Here is a 16,818-nt window from a genome sequence, read left to right as displayed (position 1 = left end):
GCAGGAATGCCTGATTGAAGATAGTATTTTGATGTGCAACCTAATCCAGTGATTGTTGTGAATTTTGGGTTGACAATTAGACTATAGTTGTTATATTCTACTGTCCAAATAGGACTCCAGATTTTTTTGTTCAATAGAGAGGAATTACATACATCTTTATGTGCACCAACTAATAACAAACTAATTGATTTGGGGAAAATGGAAACTCAAAACACATTAACTAGATTGCTAACTCTAAATATAATACCCACTGCTAGTAGTCATGCATTCATACAACAGTAAATGTAATGTCCTAAAATAACAGCCTACTACACGAGACCAAAAGGCATATGCTCTCGCAATGGCCGGTACACATTTCACACACACCACTCCATATCTCATAACCATATCAAATATCTTGGCTGTAAAATAGTTGCTATTCAGCCGAATATTGAGAGTTGCGAAATACATATTATACCTACAGAAGGCTGAGACTCTCCTCTCTTTGACAAGGACAAGGGGACGAAGCTTCCAAAGCAGTGTTTTCCCACAATTGCATTTTGAAACGTTTTACTATCAGAACAATTCTTTCTCTCAAACACATGGGGGAGAGGAGGGTGGCTCGCTCATCACAAAAAATAATAATATTTGTCCAGCCCATCTGGCATTTGCCAGAATTGGCAGATGGCCATTCCACGATTTCATTCCATCCATGCTGGGTTTTGCAGGTGTGAAGTCATTACTTCCATCTGTTTTTATCGACACAAGATAGTTAAATGGAAAGACACCATAGCAGGCAATTGTCACATCTATTTTCTATGCAAACTTTCAAAATGTTAACAGCAATAAAATCACTGGACAAGTTAATGGAAACATAGCTATTGCTAGTCGCTATGTTGATATGACTTGGATCTAATATTTTTTATTGAGCGGATGGTCAGGGGGTCGGAACTTAATTACAAATCATTTGTAGACTGCAAATTGACCGCAAGAAACTCAGATATATTTGACTAGAACATAATTTCAAACCTTGCTTACATTTGTATACGGTCACATATATCGCTCTATTATGCATAGGAATACTTTGCAAAAGACTTCCAAAATTAAAATCACTTGGAGCTGATTTGCTAGTTTTCTTATTTTTTGCTCAGAAAATTTGGGAGCGGGCCACTAGCTCCAAAATTAAACCCGAATAAACAAAAAAGTCACACCAGTCTGCTTATTTATCCTTTACGTAATGATTTATATTAGGAAACTCAGGTCAGAATATCCAGTGTCAATTCACTAACCTGTCCAAAGAAATATACAGTACATTTGATTTTCAAATATTGTAATTATATTTGCATAATAGGAGGGGATGATGATTCCAGAGTAAGCTATAAGCTATAAGGTTCTTTTTCTGAATACATTGAGATACAAATGTGACTGGTTAAGATCAAGAATCCACAACAATACTGAAAATGTAAAGGTCACATCTAAAGTAGCCCTATACAATATTTACAAGGCTATATAAAAGGTTAAAGCTGGAGCTTCCTAGTGTCATATACAGGATGCTGTCTCAAGCTCTGGGACACAGCAACCATTTGGCAGATGAGGTCTATAACACATTTTATTACAACTTCACTGTCCTCTGCTGAACAGAATACAAATGACCTGGCTTCAAACTAGTATTCTAGCATCACCTTGTGGCAATACTTCTACTAGATTTTAGACCTTTATACACCACGTAATGGATTTTCCACATTTTGTTGTGTTACAGCCTGAATGTAACTCACAATAACCCATAATGTCAAAGTGGAATTATATTTTTCTAAATGTTTACAAATTCATTCCGAATGAAAGGCTGAAATGTCGAGTCAAGTGTACAACACCTTTCTTATGGCAAGCCTAAATACATCCAGGAATAAAAATGTGCTTAAAACAGGTCACATAATAAGTTGCATGTACTCAATCTGTGTGCAATAGGGTTTAACATGATTTTTAAATGACTACCCCATCTCTGTACCCCACACATACAATTATCTGTAAGGTCCCTAAGTCGAGCACTGAATTTCAAACACCGATTCAACCACAAAGACCAGGGAGGTTTTCCAATGCCTCGCAAAGGGCACCTATTGGTAGGTGTGTAAAAAATACATTTAAAAAAGCAGATATTGAATATCTCTTTGAGTATGGTTAAGTAATTAATTACACTGGATGGTGTATAAATGCACCCAGTCACTACAAAGATGCAGGCGTCCTTCCTAACTCAGTCGTTGGAGAGGAAAGGATTTAACCATGAGGCCAATGGTGGCTTTAAAACAGTTACAAAGTTTAACGGCTGTGATAGAAAATGGCAGATGGATCAGCAAATTGTAGTTACTCCACAATACTAATCTAACTGACAGAGTGAAAAAAAAGAAGCCTGTACAGGATTTTTTTATTTTTATATTCCAAAACATGCGTCCTGTTTGCAACAAGGGGGCACTAAAGGAACACATTACTGAATACCATTCTCCATATTTTCAAGCATAGGGGTGGCTGCATCATGTTATGGGTATGCTTGTAATTGTTAAGGACTGGTAAGTTTTTCAGGATAAAAAAGAAACGTAACGGAGCCAAGCACAAGGAAAATCGTAGAGGGAAACCTGTTTCAACGCTTTCCAACGGACACTTGGAGATTAATTCACCTTTCAGCAGGACAATAACCTAAAACACAAGGCCAAATCTACACTGGAGTTGCTTCCCAAGAAGACAGTGAATGTTCCTGAGTGGCCGAGTTACAGTTTTGACTTAAATCTACATGAAACTCTATGGCAAGACCTGAAAATGGTTGTCTAGCAATGATCAACAACCAATTTGACAGAGCTTGAAGAATTTAGAAAATAATAAAAAAGGGCAAATGTTGCACAATCCAGGTGTCCAAAGCTCTTAGAAACTCACAGCTTTAATCAATGCAAAAGGTGCTTCTACAAAGTATTTACTCAGGGGTGTGGATAGTTATTTAAAATGAGATACTTGTGCATTTCATTTTCAATAAATTACCAAACATTTCCAAAAACCTGTTTTCACTTTGTCATTATGGGGTATTGCATGTAGATTGGTGGGAAAAAAACATTTAATCCATTTTGAATTCAGGCTGTAACACAAAATGTGGAATAAGTGAAGGGGTATGAATACTATCTGAAGGCACCATACTTTTACTCATACTCAGAATGTTACTTGGTGATATGGTGCAGCTAGTGATAAACAACATTTAGAGACAGAAGACAATTTACATACATCCAAAAGTAATTTGAACAGTAAACACACAAGCTGCGACCAAACACTGTGGCTGCCTCACCGGGTGCAAAACAGCTCTTTATGGCGTTCCCACATTCTATTATGTTTTCCATAACCTAAAAGAAGTTGATTGAAAGCACGTTGGAGCTATTATTTTTCCATCATGCGGCACCTTCTTGGGATCAAGAAATAGGACAGCATATATATTGATTGGGTGACATTTTTATTGCAGCAGTAGTTTTAGAGGGGAATCCGTTCTGAAATTCAAGATCAAAGACAGAAGGAACATTTTTGTGCTTGCCAGTGAAGACATTTACAGTCAACGACAAGGCACGTTAACCTGTAGTCATACGATTCATTTTAAAGCAGCAATCAGCAATTGAAACAATAACAAAGCGTGTCTCGTAGCTATTTCTGTAAAAAAAGCTGAGGGATGGGGCTGCAGAAATGTAACTGCTCAAATTCAAAGACACAGCTATGGATGCAAGGACTGACCTTACATGATATCAAAATTAGGCTATATAATAATGTTTGTTTACATTTACTTTGTTTACAAACATGAGTAAAACAAGCGTATATTTTGGGTTCTGATGGGGTACGACAGTTGAACTAAGCTCATGAGGCATTTATAAGTTATATTCTTCAAGAATCAATGGGTTCATATTATTAATTTCTAAGTCTAAAAATGTTTGTGGCAACTGCAATTTGCCCCTTTAAGTCAGTAATTATCATTTTGGCTTCGCCACCATTTGGTGGAGTTATGACAATAACTTTAATATGGCACAACGTCAGCCATAAATCTCAACCATTTCTTGAATCAGACTAGTGAAACTGCCAAATGCAAAAATGTGGTTTTGACTCTGAATTCCAAAAATCCATAAGGATATTTTACACTGACTGGTGTTTTGCTCAGTAACCTCTGAATGGGCATTAAGATAATCATATGATTGGATATAAGATGGTTGACAGCTTATTTAAATATGTATTCTTATGCAAACTACGAAAATAAAAACCAAACCATATTTTTCACCACACAAGTCTGTATTAGCTAAACATTTAAAATGATGTCTTTGAAATATACATTTGGAATACAGTAAAACCACAAATATGTTTGCTTTTGTCGTCTGTTCCTTTACTCTTTCCAGACTCAAATTACCATATATTTCCTGATAGGTTGGTTGGTGGTACTATCATAAAGGCTTGTAGTCCAACTTGGATTCCAGTTTCTTAGAATCTGCAACCTTGCGAACGGCCTTCATGAAATCTTCCTGGGTCACATACTCATGGTCAGCACGGATTGCAAACATACCTGGGAAACACACATAGCAGGGTTCATACAGACTGTGGCAAGTCAAACTCAAGGACTTTCAAGTACTTCTTGGAGCACTAATAAAGTTGAAGTCGGAAGTTTACAAACACTTAGGTTGGAGTCATTAAAACTCGCATTTCAACCACTCCACAAATTTCTTGTTAACAAACTAGTTTTGGCAAGTCGGTTAGGACATCTACTTTGTGCATGACACAAGTCATTTTTACAACAGTTGTTTACAGACAATATTATTTCACTGTATCACAATTACAGTGGGTCAGAAGTTTACATACACTAAGTTGACTGTGCCTTTAAACAGCTTGGAAAAAAATCCAGAAAATTATGTCATGGCTTTAGAAGCTTCTGATAGGCTAATTGACATCATGAGTCAATTGGAGCTGTACCTGTATTTCAAGGCCTACCTTCAAACTGGCTGCCTCTTTCCTTGACATCATGGGAAAATCAAAAGAAATCAGCCAAGACCTCAGGAAAAAAATTGTAGACCTCCACAAGTCTGGTTCATCCTTCATTCCAAACGCCTGAAGGTACAACCTTCATCTGTACAAACAATAGTACGCACGTATAAACACCATGGGACCACGCAGCCGTCATACCGCTCAGGAAGGAGACACGTTCTGTCTCCTAGAGATTAACGTATTTTAGTGCGAAAAATTCAAATCTATCCCAGAACAACAGCTAAGGACCTTGTGAAGATGCTGGAGGAAACAGTTACAAAAGTATCTATATCCACAGTAAAACGAGTCCTATATCGACATAACCTGAAAGGCCGCTCAGCAAAGAAGAAGCCACTGCTTCAAACCCGCCATAAAAAAGCCAGACTACGGTTTGCAACTGCACATGGGGACAAAGATTGTACTTTTGGAGAAATGTCCTCTGGTCTAATGAAACAAAAATAGAACTGTTTGGCCATAATGACCAGGAGGAAAAAGGGGGAGGCTTGCAAGCCTAAGAACACCATCCCAACCGTGAAGCACGGGGGTGGCAGCATCATGTTGTGGGGGTGCTTTGCTGCAGGAGGGACTGGTGCACTTTACAAAATAGATGGCATCATGAGGATGGAAAATTATGTGGATATATTGAAGCAACATCTCAAGACATCAGTCAGGAAGTTAAAACTTGGTCGCAAATGGGTCTTCCAAATGGACAATCACCCCAAGCACACTTCCAAAGTTGTGACAAAATGGCTTAAGGACAACAAAGTCAAGGTATTAGAGTGGCCATCACAAAGCCCTGACCTCAAACCCATAGAAAATGTGTGGGCAGAACTGAAAAAGCGTGTGCGAGCGAGGAGGCCTAGAAACCTGACTCAAGTTACACCAGCTCTGTCAGAAGGAATGGGCCAAAATTCACCCAACTTATTGTGAGACGCTTGTGGAAGGCAACCCGAAATGTTTGACCCAAGTTAAACGATTTAAAGGCAATGCTACCAAATACTAATTGAGTGTATGTAAACTTCTGACCCACTGGGAATGTGGGAAGAAATAAAATTATTATTCTGACATTTCACATTCTTATTATAAAGTGGTGATCCGAACTGACATAAGACAGGACATTTTTACATGGATTAAATGTCAGGAATTGTGGAAAAACGGAGTATAAATGTATTTGGCTACGGTGTATGTGAACGTCCGACTTCAATTGTATATATTTGTAATAGGTCATATTATGAAATTGTTTCTAGTCGCCAACAGATGGCAGTATATCACCAGAACCTCATGAAAAAATAAATAAATATCTAACTTACTATTCATTACTACCTTAAGTTCTACTCAATAATATGTGTTTCACTACATACACAAGAGGTAAGTCAGGACTGATGATGTTGACTGATTTCCTCATATGAACTGTAACTCAGTAAAATCTTTGAAATTGTTGCATTTATATTTTTGTTCAGTGTATATAATATATTGTCTTAATATTTAAAATTGTCTTTATAATTCACAAAATGTTAGGTTCCATAGGCTGTCCCAACACAGACATGAAAATGAATTCTGACAGTGTAAAAGAGCCTTAGTTGACTCTAAAAATGTTGTATTCTATACGCATTTGAAGAGAAAGAAGTTATGAATGTGTTTGTTAAGATTAAAGACTCTCAGGACCCTATTTACATTTTAGGGGGCCCCACATGGGTCCCGGACCACACATGGTCACAGACCCCCTAGTTTGGGAACCACTGTACTACTACCACCTCAATCACACCTACAGCGAATTGCACAATTGGTACGCATCATCTGGATGTGTGTGCAACAGAAGTTCAACATTCACCTTCTGCCAAGCCGTTTATGCATACCTTCGATAAATCCAAGGTATGCACCACACAGAACGCACTGCAACTGCCTCTGCAACGCAATGCTGCAAGTCAAACGCAGCGTTCCATTGGAAATGAATGTACAGTACTTCTGGTGTACCAAAATGCATTCACGCTGTCGGTGTGATCAAGGCGTAACCTCTCTCCCTGCTCGTGTCAATGCTTCCTCTCTCTGTGCATCTTCTTTACCTCCTTCATTACAGCCTGACACACAACACTGTCTGTCTCACTACTCTCAATAAAGAAAGTGAATTTTGTTATGATAACTTATAGTAGCCCATCTTTTGATTATAGCTACCTTAATATTTCAGTCAACTGCTCATGCTGCGGTCAGGCTCCGTTCAACGTTAGCTTCTAACTTCATCCTTCCAGCCAGGTAGTTATAGTTAGCTGCCTGGCTAATAGCCGGAGCCCTTGAGCTACCTAGCTAGACATCGGACTGAAATATCAGTGACAATTTACCAGTTGTACACTCATTCGCTGAGAGTCAGGGGTTGGTTTGTTTGGGGGATGTCTGTTGAAGTCAAGGGTTGTTAAAATAAGTCTCACTGTCATCTCTCTGCTACTTGCCACTGTAGGTCTGGGCTGAGGTAGTTCGTTTCACCTCTCGGCTTATGTCGTGGGCGGAGTTTCCCGATGGACAGAGTGGTGAATGAATGCGCTGCTAACAAGGAAAATCCGGGGGAGCAGACGAACATAACAAGCATACATGAATAATTTATGATTCCCCTCGTTCGCAGAGGTAGGCACGATTAGAACTCAGATCAAGAAGCCTTCAGAGCGGTGATCAACGCGCAATAAGTGTGTAAATGATAATTAACAAAAACGTGTAGAAACGTTATTTCCCAAATAAAGAAGGTATAAACGGCGTTCACCCTCCACCACATCCCTGGTTAGATCTGGCAAAACCCATTCAGAAACATCAATATCCTGCAGGCAAGTTTGAATCTACATTTGCCTGGCTATCGATGTGACATTTGGCAGCGCCGAATCAGTCAGTTCTGTACCTGCTTGGCAGTGTAGGTGGAATGAGCAAGCTTGCCTGGCATCCAGAACGCGACACACGTGAGGAAATAAAACTCGGTAGTCTGCCTGGAAATTAATTCGGAAGACCCATACATTTTTCTAATATTTTTCATATTAACATATTTGATAGTTCCCTGTTCTCCTCATTTTAATTCAAGTACTCTTCAAGGAACAACTTGAGAAAATGACAGATTTTCAAGGTATTCTAGTACTTGAATTTCAGAGTGCCAAATTCAAGTACTTTAAGCACCTTGTGCAAACCCTAATATAGGAACAGACTGAGTGAGTGGCTTGTTTTTAACATGTAGAATATACAGTTATAGTGTATTGGATAGGTTACTAACCTGCTTCAGTGCACACGTTCCTTAAATCAGCTCCATTAAATCCATCAGACAACTTCACAATGGCCTCGTAATCTGCGAAGAAATTCAAGTTACAGCCCACCATGAAATTCACAACATGCAACTTCATTTCATCACAAAAATGTGTCACATCCACAGCACACTATCCAGTCCCTAAATTCACCCATCTCTCCATGCTTAGTGATTGGTCCAGAGTGTATCTTCAGAATGTCCATCCGAGCCTGCTCATTGGGCAGTTCGATGTCTGTAAAGACAAAGCCAGAAGTTAAGATTTCTGCAGTTCCTTGTCATTTACCAAGTCCTAGTTATTTTTCAGCCACTTTCCCTGGCCCTTTGGGAAAGTGACTAGGTGCTGAAGTGGAACCAGGACCAAAGATTTTTGCAACATGATTATCTTTGCTTCTCAAACCAGGATAGTTAAAAGTGTTGAGAGGAAACATACGGATCTTGCGGTCCAGTCTCCCTGGCCTTAGAAGGGCAGGGTCCAGCGTGTCCGGACGGTTGGTGGCCATGATCATCTTCACTCTGTGCAGGGTGTCAAAGCCATCCATTTGGTTCAGCAGCTAGACAGGACAGACGAAAAAGTTGGCATCTTCAGTCGTAAATGGCTGATAAAACCAAGTGTTTACAGGTTTAGCCTTTAACACTTTGAGGCTCAATAATATGAGTAGTACCACAGAGTTTCTAACCCAGAAGCCCAACACTTCCGGGAACAATTGCAAAGCAGAAGTCAATGAGAGAAGAGAAAATGTCTTCCTTAGTTCTAAAATAAATTCTCAATCTAAAAAGGCACAACTTATAGTACCTTCTCAAGGTGCCTCTACACCACAATTGCAATGATAGAGTTGAACCGCTAGGAGCAAAAAGACTAGATTTACTACTACTAAAATATTACCTTTGCAACAAACTGTGAAAATGAAAACTAGAATTCACTAGTTTCACTATAACTAAGACATATGGTCTTTGATGAAAAACATGTTTTTTTCATGAAAGCTACTCTATGTAGCTGAATATGTTTTTACTCCAACCTTGTGAAAGTGATAAACTGACATGTTTTCATTTTAGTCAAAAACAACTTTACATCGAAGGAGTGCCTTTGATTTCGACGGCCTCCACATGCGCAGTTCGACGAGAGGCGACCGTTAGATCCGATTATGTGTTTCTGCGCATGAGCTTAGCTAGCCAACGTTGCCATGACATTGCCTACAAGCGTGATCTGGGATTTCTATCAGGGAAGCAGTTTCTACATACACTACCGTTCAAAAGTTTGGGGTCACTTAGAAATGTCCTCGTTTCTGAAAGAAAAGCACATTTTTTGTCCATTAAATAACATAAAATTGATCAGAAATACAGTGTAGACAATGTTAATGTTGTAAATGACCATTGTAGCTAGAGACGGCTGATTTTTTATGGAATATCTACATAGGCGTACAGAGGCCCATTATCAGCAACCATCACTCCTGTGTTCCAATGGCACACAACGTTGGCTAATTCAAGTTCATAATTTTAAAAGGCTAATTGATCATTAGAAAACCCTTTTGCAATTAAGTTAGCATAGCTGAAAACTGTTGGTCTGATTAAAGAAGCAATAAAACTGGCCTCCTTTAGACTAATTGAGTATCTGGAGCATCAGCATTTGTGGGTTCGATTACAGGCTCAAATGGCTAGAAACAAAGAACTTTCTTCTGAAACTCGTCAGTCTATTCTTGTTCTGAGAAATTAAGGCTATTGCATGCGAGAAATTGCCAAGAAACTGAAGATCTCATACAACGCTCTGTACTACTCACTTCACGGTACAGCGCAAACTGGCTCTAACCAGAATATAAAGAGGAGTGGGAGGCCCCGGTGCACAACTGAGCAAGAGGACAAGTACATTAGAGTGTCTAGTTTGAGAACCAGACACCTCACAAGTCCTCAACTGGCAGCTTCATTAAATAGTACCCGCAAAACACCAGTCTCAACGTCAACAGTGAAGAGGCGACTCCTGCATACTGGCCTTCTAGGGCCTCCGTACGCCTATGTAGATACTCCATAAAAATAAAATGTTTTATTTTTTTATCAGCCATTTCCAGCTACAATTGTCTTTTACAACAACATTAACAATGTCTACACTGTATTTCTGATCAATTTGATGTTCTTTTAAATGGACAATTTTTGGGGGGCTTTTCTTTCAAAAACAAGGACATTTCTAAGTGATGCCAAACTTTTGAATGGTAGTGTATCTTCATACTAAACCATCTTTGGTAGTACTTTGTGTGCAGTTAAGCTTATAGTTGTTCTCTGTTGAGAGACTCACCTCCATCAGTGTCCTCTGGATTTCTCTGTCTGCAGACGTCCCCTCAGAGAAACGACGACCACCTGTTAAACAGACAAAGACTCATGTGTGTGTGTGTGTGTGTCTGGAACTCTATTGTTCAGTTAGTTTGTTGATTTCTATAGTCTGTAGCTCTAGTTCATGTACCTATGGCATCGATCTCATCCATGAAGATGATGCAGGGCTGGTGGTCTCTGGCGTAGTTGAACATCTCTCGGATCAGCCTAGCGCTCTCACCAATGTACTTGTCCACTATGGAGCTGGACACCACCTTTAGAAAATTGCAGTCAAGCTGGCTAGCAACTGCTCTGGCCAAAAGTGTTTTTCCAGTTCCTGAAAAGCATGAAAAGAAAATACAGTAAATTATAAGGCACATAATACTGGCTTCTGGAAAGCAGCCCTCAGGCTAGCATGTAGTGCTATCAGAGAACCAGGCCAGTTGATCTCCTCACCTGGGGGTCCGTAGAGCAGGCAGCCTTTAGGGGGGATAATGCCCACCCTCAGGAAGAGCTCAGGGTTGGTCAGAGGCAGCTCAATCACCTGAAACAACATTTTCAAACCAAATGTTATTTGTCACAAACATGTTTAGCATATGTTATTGTGGGTGTAGCGAAATGCATCAACATCCATCCCTCTCACAATTGGACCATAAATATCTTCCGCACTCTCAATTTTATTTGCTCAACTCCTGCATCCTCCCTCCTCTCTGGCCTCCATTTAAAATGAGAGGTGGCAAGTAGAGGGAATGTGGACAAAAATACACTTGTATAAAGTGAGACTCCTTCTCCAATTGTACGTCATCAGGCAAATTAAGTTTACAGAGTGGAATCCCAAAATAAATGTATAAAGTGATAAAAAAAAAACATTTTGCTAGTTGTACAAACATTTTATAGATAAAAGGATAAGTAGCATATCATTTTTAAATGTTTGCATCCTTTTTTCTTTCGAGAAAACAATATTGATTAAAAAGGCAGTGTATCAGATTTCAAAACTCTTCCGCGAAGGACTCAGGTAGGATAAACTTGTGCTTCCTCGCCAAAAGGAGTCTATCAAGGAGGTGAGGACCATTTTCCTACTAACGAATTGACACTCTCCTCGACCACTTATCGGTTTCCGGGTCACGGAGGAGAAAGGGCGGACTTTTCCCAAATTATAAAAAGTCCCCATAAAAAGCGAACTCTGTCCTGTATAGATAAAGTGTGTGTCTGTGCCTCACTGACCTCTCTGAGCTCTCTGATCTGCTCAGCCAAGCCTCCGATCTCAGAGTAGGAGACGCTGCCAGGGTCTTCATGAGACATATTGTACACAAGGGGGTCCACCTCTCTGGGAAGGTACCTGCATGGGGGAACAGCACACCGATATGTCATCACAGTGTGCCTTTGTTCTTACTGATTATATAGGTCATAGAGATGTCTTATAAGCAGAATATATATAATTTGTTTTTCTTAAAATGCTTTCAATAGGGAGACTGTTGCAGAAAGTCGGATGCAGGCTAACACAATACAATTGTGTTTTGCTTGGTAAACATATGAAATAATAAGAGGCATTATAGACTTGGGAGAGTATATCAACTCACCTCATGATAGTCAGAGTGGTCATATCCAATGCAACTCTAGTACCAGGTTTGAGCATAGCCTTGTCCAGCTGGGTGACAAAATATAAGGTTGGCATAAGCATAATCAATATGAAATGGGAAGTGAAATACAAGTTGCAATGTTATTTGTAAATATTTTGTTGTGGCTATGGGTTTTCACCTACTTGCCGTCTGCATCCAACCACATATCGTGGGCCATTGGTTGCTTTGACAATGACTGAATAACACGAAAGGATAGAAGCAAACCCCACGTTACACACAATATAATCAATGCAAGCTAGTAGGAACATTTAAACTTTTTCCATCCATGTAGGCCTAGCGGTAGATTCAACAAAACAACATCATATGCAACAAAGGGATTTTCATTCTAATTTAGGACTTACATTTTTCCTCTGTAAGCTGCTTCAGGACCTCACCAACAATCTAGAGAGGAGTCAAGAGAGACCGTTGTAAATAAAATAAAAACCTATATCAAGGCTTCTGATGACTTGGGATTAAACTTGCAGTCACCTGTCCAACACTTTGTAGAGCTTTCAGATCATTTTCTGATGTTTCATACTGTTTTGTCTGTTCTCTCAGTTGTTCACGCACTGTAAAGACAAACAAAAACAATGATTGACACTGACTACGTGTGTACCATCACATAGGCTGTCATCATCATCATCATCTGGTCGAACAAGTCAGCTAACACTAGCTAGTTAGCTAGCTAACTAATGTTATAAAACTAGCTTGCTCGTTCGGGTGCGTCCTAAACATTGTGCATAAATAAAAGGTACATGAACAGTTACACACTAGATAGTTTGGTATAAATAACCTGGTGTTGAACTCATTTTCAAGGCTACAATAGCTATGTTGGTCTAGCTAGCTAGGTAACTGGAGAGGGTTACATTATCATGACAAAGCTACATGGACAGTTGTTGTGGCTGCTAAAGCCTGGCTATCGACAGAAACGATACATACATTCTTTCAAGCGTCCATCAATTTCTTTGTGCTCGAGCAATTTCTTTCTGTAATCTTGAAGTCCCCTGTCTCTGGGATCCGCCATGATGCCTTGAAAAAACCGGCTCTGCCACGCTGAATTGTGGGATTGAAAGTTGTGACATCAGAGAAAATGTTTTGCCATGTTTACATTATGTTGTCAGAGGAACGTCGTAATTCATTTTAAGTGGATTTAATTGTGCATTGATTTAACTTTACATTGAGAACATGTGACATTTTTGTGACGACATTAATTCAAAACAACATATTAGTAGTATTTTGTGGAGCTTTTAGAAATGCGTTCAATTGACCGTTTACCCCAATGACTAATTTCGCATTCAAGTGCTAGTCAGAACTCAGGAACTCGGTCATGTCCGATTTGCTAACTGGTTGAACGCGGAACGTGTATAACTACTATAACCGTTTAGTTTGTCCGATGTTTTCGAGTTTCCTAGTATTTAAAGTTACAAAAGCAATGTACCATGCCATAGAGGATTCATTTGAACACAATGGGCACAGTCTCAGCGGTCCTACATCAATCTGGGCTTTTTTACATTTATTTTTTATTTCACCTTTATTTAACCAGGTAGGCTAGTTGAGAACAAGTTCTCATTTGCAACTGCGACCTGGCCAAGATAAAGCATAGCAGTGTGAACAGACAACACAGAGTTACACATGGAGTAAACAATTAACAAGTCAATAACACAGTAGAAAAAAGAGAGTCTATATACATTGTGTGCAAAAGGCATGAGGAGGTAGGCGAATAGTTACAATTTTGCAGATTAACACTGGAGTGATAAATGATCAGATGGTCATGTACAGGTAGAGATATTGGTGTGCAAAAGAGCATAAAATAAAATAAATAAAAACAGTATGGGGATGAGGTAGGTAAAAATGGGTGGGCTATTTACCGATAGACTATGTACAGCTGCAGCGATCGGTTAGCTGCTCAGATAGCAGATGTTTGAAGTTGGTGAGGGAGATAAAAGTCTCCAACTTCAGCGATTTTTGCAATTCGTTCCAGTCACAGGCAGCAGAGAACTGGAACGAAAGGCGGCCAAATGAGGTGTTGGCTTTAGGGATGATCAGTGAGATACACCTGCTGGAGCGCGTGTTACGGGTGGGTGTTGCCATCGTGACCAGTGAACTGAGATAAGGCGGAGCTTTACCTAGCATGGACTTGTAGATGACCTGGAGCCAGTGGGTCTGGCGACGAATATGTAGCGAGGGCCAGCCGACTAGAGCATACAGGTCGCAGTGGTGGGTGGTATAAGGTGCTTTAGTGACAAAACGGATGGCACTGTGTTGGAAGCAATTTTGTAGATGACATCGCCGAAGTTGAGGATCGGTAGGATAGTCAGTTTTACTAGGGTAAGTTTGGCGGCGTGAGTGAAGGAGGCTTTGTTGCGGAATAGAAAGCCGACTCTAGATTTGATTTTTGATTGGAGATGTTTGATATGAGTCTGGAAGGAGAGTTTACAGTCTAGCCAGACACCTAGGTACTTATAGATGTCCACATATTCAAGGTCGGAACCATCCAGGGTGGTGATGCTAGTCAGGCGTGCGGGTGCAGGCAGCGAACGGTTGAAAAGCATGCATTTGGTTTTACTAGCGTTTAAGAGCAGTTGGAGGCCACGGAAGGAGTGTTGTATGGCATTGAAGCTCATTTGGAGGTTAGATAGCACAGTGTCCAAGTACGGGCCGGAAGTATATAGAATGGTGTCGTCTGCGTAGAGGTGGATCAGGGAATCGCCCGCAGCAAGAGCAACATCAGTGATATATACAGAGAAAAGAGTCGGCCCGAGAATTTAACCCTGTGGCACCCCCATAGAGACTGCCAGAGGACCGGACAGCATGCCCTCCGATTTGACACACTGAACTCTGTCTGCAAAGTAGTTGGTGAACCAGGCAAGGCAGTCATCAGAAAAACCGAGGCTACTGAGTCTGCCGATAAGAATATGGTGATTGACAGAGTCGAAAGCCTTGGCAAGGTCGATGAAGACCGCTGCACAGTACTGTCTTTTAGCGATGGCGGTTATGATATCGTTTAGTACCTTGAGCGTGGCTGAGGTGCACCCGTGACCGGCTCGGAAACCAGATTGCACAGCGGAGAAGGTACGGTGGGATTCGAGATGGTCAGTGACCTGTTTGTTGACTTGGCTTTCGAAGACCTTAGATAGGCAGGGCAGGATGGATATAGGTCTGTAACAGTTTGGGTCCAGGGTGTCTCCCCCTTTGAAGAGGGGGATGACTGCGGCAGCTTTCCAATCCTTGGGGATCTCAGACGAAATGAAAGAGAGGTTGAACAGGCTGGTAATAGGGGTTGCGACAATGGCGGCAGATAGTTTCAGAAATAGAGGGTCCAGATTGTCAAGCCCAGCTGACTTGTACGGGTCCAGGTTTTGCAGCTCTTTCAGAACATCTGCTATCTGGATTTGGGTAAAGGAGAACCTGGAGAGGCTTGGGCGAGTAGCTGCGGGGGGGGGGGGGGGGGGGGGGGAGCTGTTGGCCGAGGTTGGAGTAGCCAGGCGGAAGGCATGGCCAGCCGTTGAGAAATGCTTGTTGAAGTTTTCGATAATCATGGATTTATCGGTGGTGACCGTGTTACCTAGCCTCAGTGCAGTGGGCAGCTGGGAGGAGGTGCTCTTGTTCTCCATGGACTTCACAGTGTCCCAGAACTTTTTGGAGTTGGAGCTACAAGATGCAAATTTCCGCCTGAAGAAGCTGGCCTTAGCTTTCCTGACTGACTGCGTGTATTGGTTCCTGACTTCCCTGAACAGTTGCATATCGCTGGGACTATTCGATGCTATTGCAGTCCGCCACAGGATGTTTTTGTGCTGGTCGAGGGAAGTCAGGGGGGGGGGGAGCTGTTGGCCCAGGTTGGAGTAGCCAGGCGGAAGGCATGGCCAGCCGTTGAGAAATGCTTGTTGAAGTTTTCGATAATCATGGATTTATCGGTGGTGACCGTGTTACCTAGCCTCAGTGCAGTGGGCAGCTGGGAGGAGGTGCTCTTGTTCTCCATGGACTTCACAGTGTCCCAGAACTTTTTGGAGTTGGAGCTACAAGATGCAAATTTCCGCCTGAAGAAGCTGGCCTTAGCTTTCCTGACTGACTGCGTGTATTGGTTCCTGACTTCCCTGAACAGTTGCATATCGCGGGGACTATTCGATGCTATTGCTGTCCGCCACAGGATGTTTTTGTGCTGGTCGAGGGAAGTCGGGGGGGGGGAGCTGTTGGCCCAGGTTGGAGTAGCCAGGCGGAAGGCATGGCCAGCCGTTGAGAAATGCTTGTTGAAGTTTTCGATAATCATGGATTTATCGGTGGTGACCGTGTTACCTAGCCTCAGTGCAGTGGGCAGCTGGGAGGAGGTGCTCTTGTTCTCCATGGACTTCACAGTGTCCCAGAACTTTTTGGAGTTGGAGCTACAAGATGCAAATTTCCGCCTGAAGAAGCTGGCCTTAGCTTTCCTGACTGACTGCGTGTATTGGTTCCTGACTTCCCTGAACAGTTGCATATCGCGGGGACTATTCGATGCTATTGCAGTCCGCCACAGGATGTTTTTGTGCTGGTCGAGGGAAGTCAGGTCTGGAGTGAACCAAGGGCTATATCTGTTCTTAGTTCTACATTTTTTGAACGGAGCATGCTTATCTAAAATGGTGAGGAAGT

General features: G+C 41.3%; 1 protein-coding gene across 1 annotated transcript; it reads right to left on the bottom strand.

The window, feature by feature from the left end:
• Window positions 1-3,446: 3,446 nt before the first annotated feature.
• Window positions 3,447-13,325, bottom strand: LOC110497766 (26S proteasome regulatory subunit 10B). The gene is made up of 14 exons (XM_021574118.3): window positions 13,135-13,325; window positions 12,685-12,764; window positions 12,558-12,597; window positions 12,339-12,391; window positions 12,157-12,224; window positions 11,801-11,915; window positions 11,033-11,120; window positions 10,728-10,913; window positions 10,563-10,624; window positions 8,709-8,829; window positions 8,430-8,510; window positions 8,249-8,320; window positions 4,397-4,549; window positions 3,447-3,497 (listed from the first exon to the last, which is right to left on the bottom strand). The coding sequence occupies exons 1-13, from the start codon at window positions 13,217-13,219 to the stop codon at window positions 4,431-4,433; spliced, it is 1,170 nt and encodes a 389-aa protein (XP_021429793.1). The 5' UTR covers window positions 13,220-13,325; the 3' UTR covers window positions 3,447-3,497; window positions 4,397-4,430.
• Between the last annotated feature and the right edge of the window lie 3,493 nt (window positions 13,326-16,818).

This window comes from Oncorhynchus mykiss, chromosome 19, assembly GCF_057628025.1.
Source record: "Oncorhynchus mykiss isolate SJ-2025 chromosome 19, ASM5762802v1, whole genome shotgun sequence".
Classification (NCBI taxonomy): domain Eukaryota; kingdom Metazoa; phylum Chordata; class Actinopteri; order Salmoniformes; family Salmonidae; genus Oncorhynchus; species Oncorhynchus mykiss.
The sequence above is the reverse complement of the archived record's forward strand: the minus strand, read 5'-3'. Positions and strand labels throughout refer to the sequence as shown.

Bases quoted from the DNA above. Each gene is read 5' to 3' on its own strand.
- LOC110497766 (XM_021574118.3), bottom strand. From the start codon at position 13,219: ATGGCGGATCCCAGAGACAGGGGACTTCAAGATTACAGAAAGAAATTG. The intron at 12,765-13,134 runs GTATGTATCGTT...TTGTCTTTACAG, and splicing joins TGATGGACGCTTGAAAGAAT to TGCGTGAACAACTGAGAGAA. The intron at 10,625-10,727 runs GTACATGAACTA...TCTGTTTAACAG, and splicing joins GGATGAGATCGATGCCATAG to GTGGTCGTCGTTTCTCTGAG.